Raw genomic sequence first — 20,478 nt, 5'->3', positions numbered from 1 at the left:
TAAACCCATTGCCAGCTGTAATTGAATCTTCTGCTCACCGAGAGGATGGAACAAGTGGAAAAAAAGTTACAAGCCAAAGTTATCTGGGTATTGAGCTTTCCAGGTGAAGACTAAAAAGGAGAGGGACATCTCTATAGGCTTGGTTAATAAGAACCTAGAAGGACTTCCAAAAATTGATATAAAGAGGAGCTTGACTCTCACTGACTTCATTGGGCTTTGAAGTAGGCTCTGAGTATTAGCATAGAGCTCTCATTCAAGGACAGGCTGATCTTCAGGCTACACAGACCCTTCAAAATTCTTCCTTGGCTGATATTCGTCAGCTGGGAACATGACCTCTCCTACATCACTGAATGTGGAACTCTGTTTCTACAAAGAGGACGGCCTTGAAGGGCTGCAAAATGCCTACACACTAGCATTGTGCAGCCGCTACTGAAGATGAGACTGAATTTCAGGAGTGAAAGCAGCTATAGAGGCAATTATGAACTAATTAGATTAGGCCCTACATATATACCACACAAGTGGCAATTTTAACATAAATGCAAAAGTACCAGGAAACAAACAGGAATGAAACAACTGAGGAACATGTAGTATAGACAACCTCAGTTATTTTACAGTAGAAAAATAGCACTGAGTTTACTTTCCTACGCTTTTAAGGAAAGATCTTCTATTTAGCTATAATACTTGGCTGGCATGAATTCATCAATATTCAGACCTGCAAAAAATGAGCAATTTACTTGACTTACGATGAAGTGAAAAAGATTAGTCGATCTGCACGGAATAGAGATTTTCTGCTTTGAAAGGATTTGTTAATTAAGGAAGATTTTAAATGGTTAGGGCTTAAAATGGACACGTTCTTTAAGAAGTCATACACAAGTGCAGTAACCTTTACGTGCACTAAATTCATAATGTTATATACTACATGAAACAAAATATCTTGAAATACATTACTAATTAATGAGAAATAATGACCTCCCTGATTTAAAAAAAAAATTGCTCCATTCAATTCTTTCACATGTTTTTCTTATCCAATACAGAATATGTTTTTGAAACTTTCATAAAAAGCCTTTTCGTTTGCCTGGTGTCATCTTAAACAAAAAGTGCTGATAATAATTACACTGAGTCTGTGTTTTAAAATGTCCTAAGTGGCTGAAAGATTAAATGTGTTTCCTTTTCCCCCTTCCCAACACAAGCAGGTGCATCTTCTTAAACTTTAACAGCAGGATATATTGATAAAGTGTATGGTTTAAACACAGTGCACCAGATTCAGAAAGGCTAAATGCCAAGTCAAACAGCATCAGCCAATTAAGTGGACTGGCACAACTCACTATCCTATCAACTGAGAAAACAGCTATCGTAGATTCAGGATAAAACTCAAGGACTCAGTCTTGTGTCAGTAAAGAACACAGCAATAAGTATTTGGTAGCAACAGTTCCCAGTATTGTATTCTACTGCCAGTTTATAAACTAGCAGGAGCAAAGTGACCTATTTCTCAGCAGAAAAAAAAAATGATAGACAAGGTGTATACTTTAATATTCAGTTGGAGTATCTATAGCACATATACTTCAGAGTTCCAGCTAAATCAACTGGATTTAATGGATAGGAAATAAAACAGTTTAACCTAATCCCTGGGACAAATATTTAAAGCAGAAACCACCCAACCTTTCAGTAGGAGAGACACGGAAACTATCTGATAAATCTGATAAATCAGTCTCTTCACTGCCTCTAAATATTTTATAGACAGAATTGAACAAATAGCAATGTTATTGATTCTATCAATCATCATACAGCGCCTGGCTTGTAGTAAACAATCCTTCTGTAGGGGTGATGAAATCCTTCAGCACTTCAGTGCAACCCAAGGACCACGAACAAATTAGCTATTGTGAACCAGGCATATCTTAATTTTTTTTAAAAAGCAGAGTTTGAAAGGCTTCTAGGTAGGCCTACCATTGCACCTGTCTCCAACACAACAAGGCTAGTACTGATATCACAAATCTACATAGGCAGCATTTTTCATCAGTTGTGTCATCTCGTTCACTGGATGAAAGGACTACAGGCAATGTGCCATATGCCTTGATTATGTGACTGCCAACTTCATTCTTGAACTTTACAACTCCGTGTGCTCCCAGTGGTTCATTTAAAAATATATATATATTTAATAAGAAGAAGAATGTCAAGTGAAACTCGACTGGACAATGTGAGGGATCAGCAAAATAGTCACAGCCCCCTGAAGGTGGAGAGGCTAGTAAAGATTGGGCTATGTACCTATCCGGCTGGATGATTTACAGATTAAGAGATGGCTATTAATTTTCCAACTCACGCATGCCAAGATGGTATAACAAATAAGTTAACTTCTATTTCTAGCTAGAAGATGCCCTGATGCATATCAGGAGTTTAGTTGTGAGTGATTTTGTTTGTTTTGGCTTTTGGTAGAAGAGGGTTGTAAATCATCATTTTGAATAGTGCTTTGCAAACAGACATAAAAACTTCAGGCCATGTAGATGTAGATGTAAAGTTGTTATGTAAGTTCACATTGTTCTTTCTTTGATAATTTCGTTTTATTTCACACAGTTATGGGTATTTTGTAAAGTTTCTTTGAAATGTTATTTTGAATAATAATGACTGAGAAGCTGGGCTTTTTATCAGAGTTAGACGTACTAGGTCACATACAGTAATTCCTCACTTAAAGTCGTCCCGGTTAACGTTGTTTCGTTGTTACGTTGCTGATCAATTAGGGAACATGCTCGTTTAAAGTTGTGCAATGCTCCCTTCTAACGTCATTTGGCAGCCGCCTGCTTTGTCCACTGCTTGCAGGAAGAGCAGCCCGTTGCAGCTAGCTGGTGGGGGCTTGGAACCAGGGTGGACCGGCAGCTCCCCTATCAGCTCCCCGCTCCCCTAAGTTCCCTATGCAGCAGCTGCCCAGCAGGCTAGCAACTGCAGCTGTCCCTCCCCCCACTGCCATGTGCTGCTCCTGCCCTCTGCCTTGGAGCTGCTCCCCGAGACTCCTGCTTGCTGTGCAGGGAGTAGGGGAGACAGAGGGGGGCTAATGTCAGGGTGTCCCCCTCCCCCCTGCTTCTGCACCCTGCTTACCCCATCTTCCATAGAGCAGGGAGAACACACGACAGGGCTCAGGACGGAGGGAGCTTGCTGGCAGCAGCTGCAGTCTCAGCAAGCTGATCTAATTAACAAGGCAGTGTACTTAAAGGGGAAATGTGCATCTCTCTCTCTGTGATGTTCTCTCCCCTCCCTCCATTCCTGCTGCTTTGTAGGTGTGAGAGTTAACCCTTGAGGGCTCAGCCAATTGCTAGTTCATCATTTAGCAGTAAGGCATTCCCTGGGAAATATCCCACCCTCTGACTTCACCAGCTCAACCAAGCCTCACAATCATCATCACTGTGTACCAGTATTAAATTGTTGGTTTAAAACTTATACTGTGTGTGTGTCTGTCTGTCTATATATATTTTGTCCGGTGAAAAAAAATTCCCTGGAACCTAACACCCCCCATTTACATTAATTCTTATGGGGAAATTGGATTCACTTAACATTGTTTCGCTTAAAGTCGCATTTTTCAGGAACATAACTACAACATAAAGTGAGGAGTTACTGTATTAGCATAGTAAAAATATTCTTTTATAGGACACTACTAGAATTCCAAAAACAGATTCTCACTTTTAAACACTACCACAAGCACCAACCAAGAAGAAGAAATAATTAGTGTTTTTTTAGTAACAGGAGGATACATTTAGAAGTGTCAGTAATGGTATTTTTACACAAAATAGGCAAGTAATGTAAATATTTGCTATTAGGAACATTAGTATGTAGTTGCCAGCCAATCATTATAAAGGAATTTGTGGCTTTTTTGTTAAATCAGCACACTTGAGTTTAATTAGACACATGCATTCAGGGTGTAACCCAGATCCCATTGGAGTCAATGGAAAGACTTCCACTGATTTGGGCATTGTGGATCAGGCCCCTAGAAACTATGCCAACCAAGTGCATTTTATAAATGAACATGTGATATAAAACAAATAAACCAACAAACAAGTGCAAAAGCTGTATCTAGCTGCACAGTAGTTTCCATGCTAGCTGCTCTTACAGGAAAACAGTCTCTGGGTATGATTACACTGCAATTAGACACCCGCAGCTGGCCCGGGCCAGCTGACTCCAGCTTGGGCTCTGGGGGCTCAGGCTAAGAGGCTGTTTAATTGCAGAGTAGACATTCAGGCTCAAGTTGCAGCCCACACTCTGGAACTCTCCCATCTTGCAGGGTCCTAAAGCCAGGGGTCCACCCCAAACCTGAACATCTACACCACAATTAAACAGCCCTTCAGCTCAAGCCTAAATCAGCTAGCATGGGCCAGCTGCAGGTGTCTACTTGCAATGCAGACATATCCTGTGAGAGCAATACAGCTGTCATTTTGAAATTACATTGTCACTTTTTATTGTTCTCTGAGTGACAGAGGATATAGTGCAAAGCAATTACCTATACGGTTAGTTTAGAACAAAGGTTCTCAATCCACGGCCCAGCTGTGTGCTAAAAAAAATTCAAAATTTGCCATTCTGATCTGAAAGGAGGTGGGGCTGGCTAAGGAGGAGATAGTATCTGGCAGCCTGCTGGAGCGCTCCTGTCAGCAGGGGAGCTGGTGAGTGCTGCAGGGAGGCAAGGTGCGGGAGAGTGGGTCTCTGGGCAGGTTTGTGGGGAGGGAGGGCACTCTGAGCACTGAGGGGGTGGGGGCACTGGGAACTAGGGGTTTGTGGGGGGTGCTACAGCATGCCCAGGTTTTAGGCTGCCCAGCCCGCATGGCGGGCTATGGGGTTCGGCTGCCCAGACCCGCGCTGCGATGGTGTGGAGTCAGGCTGCCCATCCCCACGCCCTGGGCTCCGCTCCTGGCCCCACTCTGTGGAGGGGTCTCTGGGCAGGGGGGCTGGGCATAGGGGACTGTGCCGGGCTTTTGTGGGGGTGATGTGGTTCTCAACTTGCAGCCCACGTAACACATTGTGGGCCGCATATGCAGCCCAAAATGATAAATAGGTTGAGAACCACTGGTTTAGAACAAGCTAGCTAGATGCAATTCTAGCTAGATGCAAATAATGGTTAGCCAATCTTAAACTGTTCCTATGCCCTGCTATTTGTTTTAAGGCTGACAACTTACTCAGCAAGGTTGAGTACAGAAAATAAAGAAAGCCTTTGCTACAAAGAGCTTAAATCTAAAAGATACATGGGAACTGCAGTTGAGGAGATGGCTTGATGAGGGTGGTCTCTACACATCCTTTTGATTTGTCTTCCCTTATCATGGCAGGGCAGAGACAGGTCCTGTCTTTATTTGTCCTTAGAGCACCTATGTACACTTTGTCCACTATATTAAAAAAATCATCACCATCATATTCAAAATAGTGTTAGCACAAAAAGTCATTTATAGGATAATTCTTTATAGATTTCCCCTTACATCTCTGTTGCACCCTCTTTATTAAAGGCTCTTTCCATATATCAACTATTGATATTGAAAAAATGTACAGGCTCCCTTTGCAAGTCCAGTTCTCTATTTTTTTTTATTTTTTTTTACACAGGAGTGTGCCTAGGGAAAATAAAAGCAATGTGTGAACAATTCTCCTACCTTCACTAAATAAGCTTGGCAGTCACTGACGTAATCATATTCCAACCCATCAAAAGTATAATAATGTCGATCCCCGTAAACTGTACACACAGCAGGACAAGGATAACTGGTGCATGTGAATATCCCTCGCCGGCAAACACTGTGAGGAAAAGGTAATATAGTCCATAATGTCTCATAGAAAAGCTATTTTCCTTTCAAACCCTTATTTTTCAAAGAAGTTTTCTTACGCTCTTTATTTTGACTTGTGGGGGGAAAAAACAAGGAAGGGGAAAACTTGCATGGCCATGTTAACCCAGAGTTGTGCTGCATGCTGCCCCAAAACTGTGAGCTTGCCAGTGTTGCAGAAGTGACAAAAGGGTGGCCTTAAACCCACATATTTGATAAAGATGTGCAGAAAATGAACATGAAAACCCTACCAATTCCATGGCATGTGAGAGCATTCCCACTGCCTCCTCAGGGTGCACTGGCAGCATGGATAACTCCAGCACTGTGATGCCACTCCACAATGCCTAAGCCAGATTCTTAGAACACTAAGAACTTTCTGTTTGTGTTTCATTTTGATATATTTTTGAGACAGGATCTACATTTGTTCAATACATGGAGCTCTCCTATTACTATCAATGGATGTCCTTGTGCCAAACGAGCCCCAAAGTTGCTTACATTTGGAGGGCCAAATTTTGCTGTCAGTTACATGAAGTGACTTAAATGGAGTTGCCTGGTGTAAATGACAGCAAAAAATCCAGAGCCTCTGCTTATGCATGTGTAATTAATTTTCCGAGCTCAACAATTTGCTAGTAACATTTTCACACTGTCACTAATTTGTATATGCAAGCTGACTACAAAGCAAGTGCAAACAGGTTGTGTCCCTCAATTATATTTTTTTCCACATGTGAGTTAGCGCATACAAAGTTGTGTGGGTGCCAATGCAGGCCACGTTGAAAACCTGTGAAAGGAATCCAGGTGCTATCTTTCCAATTTTAAAAATATTTTAATGCTGTTTAGTTGTTCTATTTCCTTTAATTTTTTGTGACCCATTTTTTTTTCTTTCATGGTCTTGGCTAATGAACAGATTCTGGTACCCTCACTCATACTAAGTAGTACCTTATCCTGCACATAGCCCCAAGCCTTACTGGAAAGTAGCATTGGGGATAGGCTCTGTGGTTTGAGCATTGGCCTACTAAAACCAGGGTTGTGAGTTCAATCCTTGAGGGGGCCATTTAGGGATCTAGGGCAAAAATCTGCTTGGGGATTGGTCCTGCTTTGAGCAGGGGGTTGGACTAGATGACCTCCTGAGGTCCCGACCAACCCTGATATTCTTTGATTCTATGTAAGCTCACCTAGCTGTATCCTGAGCTACCAAATAACCAGCTTCCTCACTCATGATTTTACATTCAACTCTTCTCATGTATTCTCCTTCACAGTTTCTCTTCCTTGATATTTCCCTTCCCATACCACCTTCTTTTTCAATGTCGTTACAAAATTTGCTGTATTAAGTATAAAGTTCACTTTATTAATAGGCAATGATGTTTTGGAAATATGTAAAACATAATAGTCACTTACCAGGTATAGCAAGGTGTAGCTATCACTTCTCCGGACAGATACTCCCAATCTTTCCAGGTACATGGACAACTATCAGGAACATAACAGTTCCCTTTATGCTCTGCCATCCTTCAAAATAGAAAACAAATCATTGTTTAAAGTGAAAATCCAACTACGTGAGCTTTAACTAACCACCTAAAGCACAGTTTTTCAACTGTGGCCAGTATAACATTGCTGGTCACTGGAAAACCTGCTGGTGGTCCAGAGAGCTGGCTGGTCACATTGTGCTGCCTTCTTACCTCCAGCTGCTCAGCGACATAAAAGAACAGCTAAAATATACTACAGGGGTAGGCAACCTACGTTGGGCACAGGCGGCACGCGAGCTGATTTTCAGTGGCACTCACACTGCCTGGGTCCTGGCCACTGGTCCAGGGGGCTCTGCATGTTAATTTAATTTTAAATGAAGCTTCTTAAACATTTAAAAACCTTATTTACTTTAGATACAACAATAGTTTAGTTATATATTATAGACTTATAGAAAGAGACCTTCTAAAAACGTTAAAATGTATGACTGGCACGCGAAACCTTAAATTAGAGTGAATAAATGAAGACTCGGCACACCACTTCTGAAAGGTTGCCGACCCCTGATATACTACATGCTTTCCTGATATTACGCTCTAGGGAAGCAATTGCTGTAGCTGCCGTTGTGGCTGAGTGGGGAAGTGGTCTATGCAAATAGATGCCATCCACACTATGAATAAGTTTGAGGATCCTTCAATTAAAAATTAAAACGAAGTTCACAGTAATGTTTTCCCAGTATTATCACTAGCATTAAGGATGAGTTTGTATTTTTTTTTCAAATTAATAAGATGTAATGGGTAGTGGGGTATGAGTCACCCTGTTACCCTCTGCCTCCAAGAAGAGGGAGTCTTGCTTGTACTTAGCTCCCTGTCACAACCAGCCTGTTAGCCTCTCAAGCATTCTTCTCTGAGCTATGCCAGCCCTTACTTTGCCTTGCAGGCTAACAACAGGTGCACCCCAGTTCCTGAGTCCCTTTGAAGCAAACCTCTGCGACATCCAACCCGACACTGGCTACTCACAGAAATACCAGGTTTGCTGAGCCCAAGGGAACACTATACACACAGCTTGTAAGATTCAGCTCAGAACCATCCCTTTGCTTAACACCACAGCACTAAGATATATTTATAGTGAAAACAAGAATAAGATCATCATCAAAGATTAGAGATTCAGTAGATAGTGAGTAAGATTATTGGAAACAAATCATAGAATCATAGAAATGTAGGACTAGAAGGGATCTCAGCAGGTCATCTAGTACAGTGCTCTGCACTGAGGCAGAACTAAATATTATCTAGACTATCCCTGACAGATGTTTGTCTAACCTGTTCTTAAAAATCTCCAATGATGGAAACTCCACAACCTCCCTTGGTAATTTGTTCCAGTGCATAACTACCCTTACAGTTAGGAAGTTTTTTCAAATGTCTAAACTAAATCTCGCTTGCTGCAATTTAAGCCCATTACTTTTTGCCCTGTCCTCAGTGGTTAAGGAGAACAACTTATCACGCTCCTCTTTTAAACAACTTTTTACGTACCTGAAGACTGTTATCAAATCCCCATTCAGTCTTCTTTTCTCCAGACTAAACAAACTCAATTTCTTCAATATTCCCTCATAGGTCATGTTTTCTAGACCTTAAATCAGTTTTGTTGCTCTCCTCTAGACTTTCTACAATATGTCCACATCTTTCCCAAAGTGTGTTGACCAGAACTGGACACAATACTCCAGTTGAGGCCTTATTAGTGCCAAGTAGAGTGGAAGAATTGCTTCTTGCTTACAACACTCCTGCTAATACATCCCTGAAGGATGTGGACTTTTTTTGCAAACGTATTATATTATTGGCTCATATTTAGTGTGTGATCCACTATAACCCCTTTTCTGCAGTACTCCTTCCTAGGCAATTTCCATTTTGTATTTGTGCAATTGATTATTCCTTCCAATGTGTGGTACTTTGCACTTGTCCTTATTGAATTTCATCCTATTTATTTCAGATCATTTCTCCAGATCATTTTGAATTCTAATCCTGTCCTCCTAGGTTGGTATCGTCCAGAAACTTCTTAAGTGTACTCTCTGCCATTATCCAAATCATTTATGAAGCTATTGAATAGAACCGGACCCAGGACAAAGCCCTATGGGACCCCACTCTGTATGCCCTTTCAGCTTGATTGTGAACCATTGATAACTACTCTCTGAGTATGTTTTTCCAACCAGTTGTGCACCTGCCTTACAATAGGTTCATCTAAGCTATTTTTCTCTACATTGTTTAAGAAAAAGTTATGTGAGACAGCATCAAAAGCCTTAAAGTTGAGATATATCACATCTACTGCTTCCCCTCTAGCCACAAGGCTTGTTACCCTGTCAAAGAAGGCTATTAGGTTGGTTTGACATGATTTGTTCTTGACAATTCCATGTTGACTGTTACTTATCACCTTTTCTTCTTCTAGGTGTTTGCAAATTGATTGCTTGATTATTTGCTCCATTATCTTTCCAGGTAATGAAGTTACGCTGACTGGTTTATAATTCCCTGGGTTGTCCTTATTCCTCCTTTTATAGATAGGTACTATATTTGCCCTTTTCCAGTCCTCGGGTACATATAAAACAAAATCATAACACACTTGCAAGAGACTAAACTTAATTAATAGGTTAACCTCCTGTCTAAAGAAGTTTATCTCACCCAAAGTCCTTTTCAGCATTTTCAGCTGCCTGAGATCCCATTTCCTAAATGTAAACAGGAGCAGGATGACAGAGTATCTTCTTTATTCTGCAAATATAACCCAGCAAACCTTTGAAGTGCATCTCAAGATAAGGTTCTCTTCCCCAGATGTGTTCCTCTACCTGTTAGTTCCTCTCTGAAATTCTTACAATCCTTCATCTGCATTCAGCTCAGACAGGTGATGGGGAACCCATTGTGAATGAGACAATACTTACATTTACATTTAAACAACCAGACAGATGGACACACATCTCTTGCCTGACAGAAAAGCTGTTTTGCATATCTGATGGTGAGCAGTACCTTGGTATAGATTTTAAAACGTTTCAGAGTATCATATATATTATGTGCAGGTATTATGTGTGTGTGTGTGTGTGTGTGTGTGTGTGTGTGTGTATACACACATATATTGTGTGTGTGTGTGTGTGTGTGTACACACACACACACACAATATATATGTGTGTATACACACACACACACACACACACAATATATATGTGTGTATACACACACACACACACACACAATATATGTGTATACACACACACACACACACACACACACACACACACACACACACACACAGAGTGCTGCTTTCATAATACCTGCACATATATTTCACAAAAATATAAATAACCAGTGTGACACGGCTTTCATTTGAGACCAGAACATACATACCAGAATCAGGATATTCCTGTACCCAGTTGCCAGTTGGCATTAAGGGGTTCTTCGTTCACGTAAGATATAAAACTAGTCTTTTTCTTTTTGTTTTTAACTCAATGGCAGGGAGAAAGTTTTTAATAATGGGATTTTCTTTTTAAAAATTAAACAGAATTGTTCACAATTAGAAGGAGGGGTAAAGATTAGCCTGGTCTCATTGATACCTCTGATCACTATTATTTCTTGTTCCTCAACATCTCTTTCTAACAACTGACTATATCAACTGAGGCTAGCACTAGTGCCTTACAATTGCAAATTTATAATAAGTCTGTAACCTGCCCAGGACTGTCTTTCAGTCACACTCCAAATAAACTGGATATCAGGAAGCCTATTAGTTACATTTTTTTTCTGTAAAACAGAAATAATTTCTAACCCAAATATTTTGGAGATAACACTATTCTATTCTATCTGGCTTGGGACTAGAAAAACAAATTGACCCTGCATGCCTGAACAGTACAATGAAATACAGAAACATAATTTACCACTAATTATGCACTAAATGTGAATTTATTTTCCATGCAACAAAGTGAAAGGCTAATCTTTAAATAAATCAACTAAGATTTTAATGTTTATCATCACAGTTTCATCCAACACAATCTGAGATGGATTATGGTGGTTAAAAACAGGTAAACAGAGTCACATCATTTTATATCTGTAGTACCTTTGGCCTTTCCAACTTAAATCAACTGTATGTCAGTGTGGTGGATTTGGAACTGCTCGTATAATTAATACTGTATCGTGACCAGGTTATTGTGATGTGTACTGCATCCATATGTTGAGTTAATTCAATAGCATGATTGTCAGGAAATGCATCCAAGAAGGAGTGGATCCGGATATACATTTTGCAGCAAACACTTGAGAGACAATGCAAGAACCATTTTCTTTGATGCTCTGGCTCAACCTCTTGTGGCACTCACCGGACAGATCCCCCAGAGAGTAAGACTGGCCTGCCTAGGGCTCTAGGTAAGGTAGAAATGAATGGAGACCTTTTGTTGTTTTAAAATAATTTTCTCTTATGTTATGCTTTGGTCCTATGGCTAAATAAATATATTTATTATATTAGCTTTAGGGAAGGCTGTTTTGGGTCATCATAACCCATGGTCATAGGCTCCCAAAGGGAAGAAGTGCAGATTCCAAACCCAGTCAGACTAGCTAGGGTACACACAGTTGATGCACAGGGCCCTGTAGCCTAGGACCTGATCTAAGATTGGGAGAACTGCAGGATTCTGTGAAGAAAAGGTAAGGCATGAGGCCTAGCACCTGTGGGGGGTGCACTCACAGAGACAAGAGAAAGGGTCAGTGGTACAGATAACAATCACTATTTCGCATCTCAGAAAAAAAGACAGCATGATAGATTCAAACGTTTGCAAGCAAAACAGAAGAACGAAATTTACAAATTGAACTATCTGAAGAAAAAAAAAGAACAGAGGGTCCCTGTGGAGGCAAAGTATTCCTGTCCCCGTGGCACTACTAAACACTCTGGCTTACACTTACCCTGGGGGGCAGATACAACCACTTGCACATGGTGGTGATGGCACACAGGTGAAGTTCATGGCAAGGTTTGCACAGGAGATCTCACAGTTCACACCAGCTGCTGGTAAGCCAGGCACCGGATATCTGCAGTCATAGTAGATTTTTCCTTCAGGGCATGTGTGAACTTCAAATGTAAAATGCAAATTGAATGAGATCAGCTGCTCCTTTGCACTGAAGATTTCTAATTCTTTTAGTTCACAATTTATTTTTAAAAATATTGTAATTAATAAGATATACTATTTAAAATAAGTGCATTTTGTATGTGTTCGACAGCAGTTAAAGTGAAAATTTGCATTTTCGTTTATATTCTATGTAATTATTTCATTAAGAATATCTACTAACTAAGGTCCAAAATTGAAAACTTCAGTGCCTAAAGTTAGGCATCTAAATCAAGGCACCAAGGGCCTGATCCACAGCCTATTATAGTCAATTACCAATCACTTCAGTGTGCTTTGGATCAGCCCTTAATGAAGTGGCTTGATTTTCAGAGGTGTTGAGCACTCACAAATTCCATCAGAAATCCAACTAAAATTTCATCTGCTCTGCACCTCTGAAAATCAGATTTCTTCCTTTAGATGTTTTAATATGGAATTTGGGGGGTTAATTTTAGGCACCCATGTTTGAAAATTGTGCCCTATGTCTTACAAGAGGTGCTTTTAAAAATTCTACTTAAGTGACTTAGGAATACAAGTTGCATTGAAAGTCAGTTAGGTCAAGATAAGTAACTTTAGACTGAAAAAATCATTGTCACAAAAAGTGGTGATATTTAGCATCTGATGAGATGTATATGAATATAAAAATGCAAATGAATGAATACTCGATAGCAAACATTTTCCCCGTGAAACTGTAAAATAAGACAAGAATATAAATCACCTGCAGTTGTAGCAGTTTCAGTGCATTTCATTGTTCCATTCAAACACTGGCTGGTGTAAAGAAAACAAACCATCTTTATTCCAAGAAAAAATAAATCACATATCTGCTGCGTATGTAAGAAAACAACTTAGCAATTATGTAGCACTCTAAAAACACTACCTAATTTAAGCAATCTAAATCAAGAGGGGAATGATCATTAAACTCTAGAAATCTAAATCTGTCCAAAATTCGGTGTGTAACTTATTTATAGGGTTACCATATTTAAAAAGAAGACACTCCATGGGGCCCTGACCCCGCCCCTTTCCCACCCCCCGGCCCCACCCCAACTCCGCCCCTTCCCCGCCCCAACTCCGCCCCTTCCCCACCCCTTCCCCACCCCTTCCCCAAAGTCCCCGCCCTAACTCCGCCCCCTCCCCTGAGCGCCCCGCATTCTCCCTCCTCTCTCCCAGCCACGCGAAAAGGGCTGCCCGAGCGCTACCGGCTTCACCGTTTGCCGGGCAGCCCCCAGACCCTGCGCCCCTGGCTGGCGCTTCCCCAGCGCAGCTGGAGCCCGGGAGGGGAAGCGCCTGGGGGCGCAGGGTCTGGAGGCTGCCCGGCAAACCGTGAAGCCGGTAGCGCTCGGGCTTCGGGCAGCCCCCATGCCTCTGGACCCTGCGCCCCCGGCCGGGCACTTCCCCTCCCGGGCTCCGGTGGCTGCTGTGCTCCCTGAACTCCTGGGCTCTGTAAGCGCCGAGCTGCCCGAGCGCTACCGGCTTCGGGCAGCCCCCATGGCTCTGGACCCTGCGCCCCCGGAGCCCGGGAGGGGAAGTGCCTGGCCGGGGGCGCAGACTCCAGAGGCATGGGGGCTGCCCGAAGCTGGTAGCGCTCGGGCAGCTCGGCTCTTACAGAGCCCAGGAGTCAGGGAGCACAGCAGCCCCCGGCGCCCGCTCTAAGGTAAGCCAGGGAGTATTTTTCCCGGACATGTTCGGCTTTTTGGAAATTCCCCCCGGACGGCGGTTTGATTACCAAAAAGCCAGACATGTCCGGGAAAAAGCGGACGTATGATAACCCTATTATTTATATTGATTCAGGAACTGGGTGTCTCAGGGTATTGGTAATGTGATACAGGCCCAGATTAACCCATGTGCACTTGCATAAGCCCCCATCTCAGGGAAATAACATGAGACAACTGGGGCAGGGGGTTGGGGAACTAATTGGCACAACAATGCAACACCACTTGCTCAAATTTGGCCCAGCCACACCTCTGTCATGATAGAGCCAAACCTCAGCAGCACTGCGGCCTAGTGAGGTGGATCACACCCTACTCACTGAAGTTTGGCGTGGCCACCTCTCTGAGCACCACACCCAATTGATCAGCCCTGAAACACTGTGTCTCTCAACACTTACTGAACTTTGACAGCCACATCAAACCTGAGCAGAGTGGGGCCGAGTGACTGTGAAGCAAGTGGAGCTGGACAGCCAGGATCAGGAGGAGCCACCCTAGCCCAGGATGGGAGTGGAGGGCTGAGCCACGGGGGAGAGGAGTGGAGGGGAGGGGGAAGGAAGGGCAACTTTGAGTGGCTAGGAAAATCCCAGAGGAGAAGGGTGGGGTTGAGTTGTTGGTTGGCTGTGGGGTGAGTGAGGAGTGTTGGGGGACTGCAGGGTAATATGGGTTGTGGCAAGTAGGGGGCAATGGGGCATGGTGAGGTTGGGGCAAGTGGGGAATATTGAGTGGTGGTAGGATGAGTTGTTTCTTTGGGTTTAAGAGTTCTTTGTTAAGAATGTATTAAATCCAGTTTCTTTCAAGATTTCCTTTTCCAATATATGACATAAACACGGATCTTGAAGCAGTTAGGCCCTGATTCTGAATTAAGAACCACACAGGCATAGGGGTCTGCTCATACAATTCTACTAGCAGGATCAGGGCCTGAGTGAGTCAAAGATTAAACACTTAATACCAAAACCTACCAAGAGCCTGACTGTGTGGGCAGGATTTCCGCAGGCTGGAAAGTTCTGCCTTTGTAATAGCAATGACAGCTAGATCTGTGAAAACAAAGCTTATGCATATGGGTATAAAAACTATATGAAATAGGCTATAAGGATATTTACTCTTCAAATCCTAACTAAGTAGGATAAACACGCAGTTTACTTCTCTAATTGATCTGCTTATTTATATTTACAGTGCAAGCTTAACCTAAGGCAAGACTTAAAGGGTGAAATCCTGGCCCTATTGAAGTCAATGGGTATTTTGCCATTGTCTTCAATTGGGCCAGGATTTCACTCATATCCTGTAATGATCTTCAAATTACTTATTTGCTGTTTCTGTGTGTTGCAGCCTCACAGAAAGCAGCTTTTCTTCCTGGTTACAGGTTGAGTATGGCAGGATGCAGCCTGATTTAGGAACATAGGAATTGCCATACTGAATCAGACCCGAGTTTCATCTGGTGTAGTATCCTGTCAGACACTGGCCAGAACGAGACACTTCAGAAGACGGGATAAGAACCCCGCAGAAAGTAGCTGTGGGGTAATCAGCTTCCCACATTGATTTCTAATAGTTAGAGACTGGCTAAAACCATGAAAAATGAGGTTTGCTATCCTTTCCAAAATAGTTATTGTCATTAATTGTAACAACTCTGGATATTCTTGATAACCATATAAACATCCAGTCCTTTTTTTAAATCTTATTAAGTTCTTGGCCTCAATGACTTCCTGTGGCAATGAGTTCCACAGTTAATTACATGCTGTGTAAAAAGCTATTTCCTTTTTTCATTGTGAACTTCCCACCTTATAATTCAATTGAATGTCTCCTTGGGCTTCTGTTATGTGTAATGGAGAACAGAAGTTAAAGATCCACCTTCTCTGTTATTTGATATACCTCTATCATGTCACTTCTCATTTGTCTCCTTTCTACAGTAAACAATCACAATCTTTTCAATCTCTCTTCATATGAGAATTTTTACATGACCTTGTACATTCTCATCGCTCTTCTCTGAACCACCTACAGATCTGCAATATCTTTTTTTAAGACTGGGTGACCAGTACTGCAAACAGTATTCCAGGAGAGGCTGCACCACTGATTTATATAAGGGCATTATGATAGTTTTATATTATTTGCTATCCCTTTCCTTATGTATCCTAACATTTTGTTAGCTTTTTTTGACTGCTGCTGTGCATTGAACAGAGGTCTTCAATGAGCTGTCTACAGTGACTCTGAGGTCTCTTCCTTGAGCTGATATCATGAATTTAAAATCTTGTAAAGTGTACGAGTAGTTTAAATGTTTCCCTCAAATGTGCATTACTTTACATTTTCTGATACTGAATCAGCAAATCACTTGTCTTGTTGGCCATCAGTCACCAATTACACTATCAGCCAATAACTGGTACAGTAACAGTGGTGGAGAAACGGGAACACAAAATGAGATGCAAGAAAGAGTTCGATTTTAAAGGGTTGCTGCAAAGCGACAAACACGGTATATTCAAAACAATGTAATATGACTTACATTGGCACACAAAAGTTGATTGATTCTTCAAAGTATTTGCCATCAGGACAATTGCATCCTTCAGCACAGTCATCATTACACACATGCGGGGCAGAAAGGGAAGAACAGGAGTGTTCGCAAAAAGAAGAGCACCGATGATACAGCATACCACTTCGGCACACTAGAGCTAGGGAGGAAACATCATCATCTTATGAGGTTGCAATAAATACACTGACATTCATGACAGTGTGAGTTAACACAGTAAGATGTACTGTCCCAAATTGCCACAGAGATGTGCTGGGGTTTAGTCATGTGATTCTCAGCTAAACCTGAGGCCAACTCTGATTTCAAGTGTGTTAGAAATTTCTTGGCTTCAGGGCCGGCTCCAGGCACCAGCCAACCAAGCACATGCTTGGGGCGGCGCCTGGTAAGGGGCGGCCAATCTTGGGGTGACAGGGGGCAGTGCGGCGCGGCGCGGCATTCCGCGGGGGGGCGCTCCGGTGGCGCGGCGCTCGGCGGGGGGGGCGGCGCAGGGGGCGGCGCTCAGGGGGGTTCCGGCGGCGCGGCGCTCGGCGGGGGGGGCGGCGCCAGGCGCGGCGCTCGGGGGGGGTTCCGGCGGTGCGGCGCTCGGCGGGGGGGGCAGCGCTTTTTTTTGCTGCTTGGGGCAGCAAAAAAGTTAGAGCCGGCCCTGCTTGGCTTCACCCATTTTGAGGCTTTAAATGATTAAATTCAGGATGCCTTTTTGTTAAGAAAAACCCTTGAAAAAGTATGTGTGTTTCAAAGTATATTCGATATATTTCTAGTAACTCAGTTTCTAGGGGAGAGGAAGAATGATGCAGTGGTTAGGGCATTAGCCAACGATTTGAAAGATCTGGATTCAAGTCCCTGCTCTACCTTCCAAATCACACTGTGACCTCTTTCCCCTCCTTCCAAAAAAATGACACCCTCAGCACTGCAGCTGCATCTACTCTGTATTATGTTCATATTTGAACATCCCAAAGCAGAATTCTCGCTTCTGATGCAAAGCAAAGATTTATTCTGTTTCAAAGAATTTCTCATCATTCCCCATTTCTAAAACTATTCTTCTTTTGCAAATGTTACTCACCACAGTATGAAACTTGAGATCTGAAATCAATAGCAATTCCATGCTTGCTACAGATATAGGCATAGTGTGCAAGTGCATTACACAAACAGCTGCTTCCACATTTACAGGCATCAAAACGGCACAGCTGGTAGTATAATCCTGGACTGATGTATGGGTGACATGGAGCAAAAAGTTCTTGATTGATGATATCACAGTGGGATGCATAGCCAACTAAGGGAAGGCAACATTTTCTTTTTTGGCAGTACCCATGATAATATATCAATCAAAAATAAATAGCAAAGAGTATCAACAACACACCAATTCATACAATTGTGCAATAAAAGCTTCTACATAAAGTAGTTCCATAAAATACTGTTCTTTGTAACGGACATAAATATTTCAGCAATGAACTTTGCTTCAATAAAAATATGTAACTAAATAAAAATCTATATTGAGGTGAAGGAAACATGTAAATGGAAACAGAATACATTTCAAAAGCATAAGGAAAGTCATTGAGAATTTTGGGGGTTTGCAATGGCCAAACTTTTCTTGGCACGCAGGCTGGGCAGTTATTACAAATTGGAGCTTTGGGACCCAAGCGTCCCAAGCCTACTGCTCTCTCCACGCGCCACATAGTGCTTCCTGGAGTTACTGACTTTTTGCTAGCCTGCCCACTGAAATTCTTATCTGGCACAAAATATTTCTGCTTTGGTGCTGAGCCCATTTCATGCTTTTGTTCATTTTATCTCCTGGCATTAACAGAAGCAAAGGGGGGAGGGATAGCTCAGTGGTTTGAGCATTGGCCTGCTAAGCCCAGGGTTGTGAGCTCAATCCTTGAGGGGGCCATTTAGGGATCTGGGGCAAAAATCTGTCTGGGGATTAGTCCTGCTTTGAGCAGGGGGTTGGACTAGATGACCTCCTAAGGTCCCTTCCAGCCCTGAGAAGCAGGTGACTGAATGCTTGGCTGTTACATGGTGGAATAGCTGCCACAGATGACCATTCCAACTGCATGGCTGATACCTATGCCAGCCCACCATAGGAATGCTGAAGGGCCACATGTGGCTTATTGCTGCACTTGGACCTCTTCTACAGTACTTTGATCCTTGGATTCCTAAAGATGACCATACTTAGCCTTTATATTTGAGTTCAAAGGACAAGAGCAGAGCAAACTCAGATTTTGCTGTCTCTTGCCACCAACCACACCTCTTCTGGAGCTGCCAGGAAGGCTCAGCTCTCTGATAACAAACTTCTTGTTTTCCAGCTACCACCTCCCCAGCCAGCCACATCAACACTGCTGTCCTTCTGTGTGCTATACGAGATGGCATCCATCGCCATCCACCACTGCTGCTCTGCATCATCTACCCATGCTGCTTTCCTGTATAAAAGGGGGGGGTTAACTTGACAGCAGAGGGAGGCAGGGCAATCTTTCAGGCAGGCCAGAGGAAGGAAGAGGGTATCTTGGGGGGAATTGGGGAGATGACTACACAAAAGTCCTAAAGTGGCCCCCTTGCATTGGCCACAGACAACCACAGCACTCTAGAAAACTGCCCAGCCCTGAAGATATAAAACTCCTTGGGATTCACTAGCTTCCTAAAAGTTAAAGATTATTCTGGGCTCAGTCCTGTAGTCTTTAGTCAGGATTCAATCCCATTGGCTTCAGTGGAGGTAAGGCCTGATTAAGGACTTGACGATGATACCCAAAAACATTAAAAATACTAAATCCAAATTATATCTGGGGATAAGGCACAATCACTGTGAGCTACACATGCATATCAGAGAGGAGACCTAACAGCCTTCAAATCTGCAAAACATGCTTATATTTCTTAAAAGGAAACATAAGCACATCTAAAACTAAGTAATCACCTTTGCATTTGCCAACGGTTATTTCAGTTTGTATATTAAGGACATTAAACACACCAAAGGAAAGGGTTTGCAAAAAAAAAAAATCAGTGTGTGTCTAAAACTGAAGTTAAACTAATACCCACAGATAATCTGTAAGTAACAATGAAGCTCATGCGTCTGACGAAGTGGGCATTCACCCACGAAAGCTTATGCTCCAATACATCTGTTAGTCTTAAAGGTGCCACAGGACCCTCTGTTGCTTTTTACAGATCCAGATTAACACGGCTACCCCTCTGATAAATGAAGCTCAGGCATCATAGAGAGAACAAAATAGGGGGAGGGATCGCTCAGTGGTTTGAGCATTGGCCTGCTAAACCCAGGGTTATGAGCTCAGTCCTTGAGGGGACCACTTAGGGATCTGGGGCAAAATCAGTAGTTGGTCCTGCTAGTGAAGGCAGGGGGCTGGACTCATTCGGGGTCCCTTCCAGTTCTATGAGATAGGTCTCTCTCTCTCTCTCTCTCTCTCTCTCTCTAAATAAATAAATAAATAAATAAATAAATAAATAAATAAATAAATAAAATCCTGATCTAGTAATGTGGTTAAGATAAATCAAAATTCCAAAAGTGAGACCGTACCATTTTGTTGATTAATGTTGCAAGGATCAACCACAGGAATGTTGACAGGCGCAAAACAAGCTGAGGAAACCTTCCATGCATTGGCATGAAGCTGAGGGGTTCCTTCAATCATCCCTGCTGGAGAACTGAAGGGAGAAGGAAAGATAAAGCAAAAGATCAGCATTGCCTGGTAGAAGGGCTTCTCACATAGACTAGTTATTAATAATGTCTTTGCATTTGTTCAGATCTCTCTTGCACATCCATTGTTTCCACACCACAGTGGAATTACCCTGTCACTGCATTTTGGTTCAGAATCTTTATAAAGGAATGAAAATGAACAGAACTCTCATGAAAAGATTTTCCTTTACAACTGGCAGATACTACCTTTGAAAGTGTAACAGCTATTCAGTGTGGTATAG

At 42.4% G+C, this 20,478-nt stretch overlaps 1 protein-coding gene across 1 annotated transcript in view; it reads right to left on the bottom strand.

Annotated features, from left to right (window-relative positions):
• The window catches only part of OTOGL (otogelin like), a 144,567-nt gene that overhangs the window by 88,188 nt on the left and 35,901 nt on the right, over positions 1-20,478 (bottom strand). The window contains exons 18-25 of the mRNA XM_065403324.1: positions 20,081-20,205; positions 17,624-17,833; positions 16,540-16,705; positions 15,008-15,082; positions 13,061-13,110; positions 12,149-12,311; positions 7,173-7,280; positions 5,613-5,751 (exon numbers count right to left, since the gene is read on the bottom strand). Of these exons, the coding sequence (XP_065259396.1) occupies positions 5,613-5,751; positions 7,173-7,280; positions 12,149-12,311; positions 13,061-13,110; positions 15,008-15,082; positions 16,540-16,705; positions 17,624-17,833; positions 20,081-20,205 (1,036 nt within the window). The remainder of the gene's footprint in view (positions 1-5,612; positions 5,752-7,172; positions 7,281-12,148; positions 12,312-13,060; positions 13,111-15,007; positions 15,083-16,539; positions 16,706-17,623; positions 17,834-20,080; positions 20,206-20,478) is intronic.

This window comes from Emys orbicularis, chromosome 1, assembly GCF_028017835.1.
Source record: "Emys orbicularis isolate rEmyOrb1 chromosome 1, rEmyOrb1.hap1, whole genome shotgun sequence".
Taxonomy (NCBI): domain Eukaryota; kingdom Metazoa; phylum Chordata; order Testudines; family Emydidae; genus Emys; species Emys orbicularis.
Note: the sequence above shows the minus strand (reverse complement) of the source record. Positions and strands in the feature narration are given on the sequence as shown.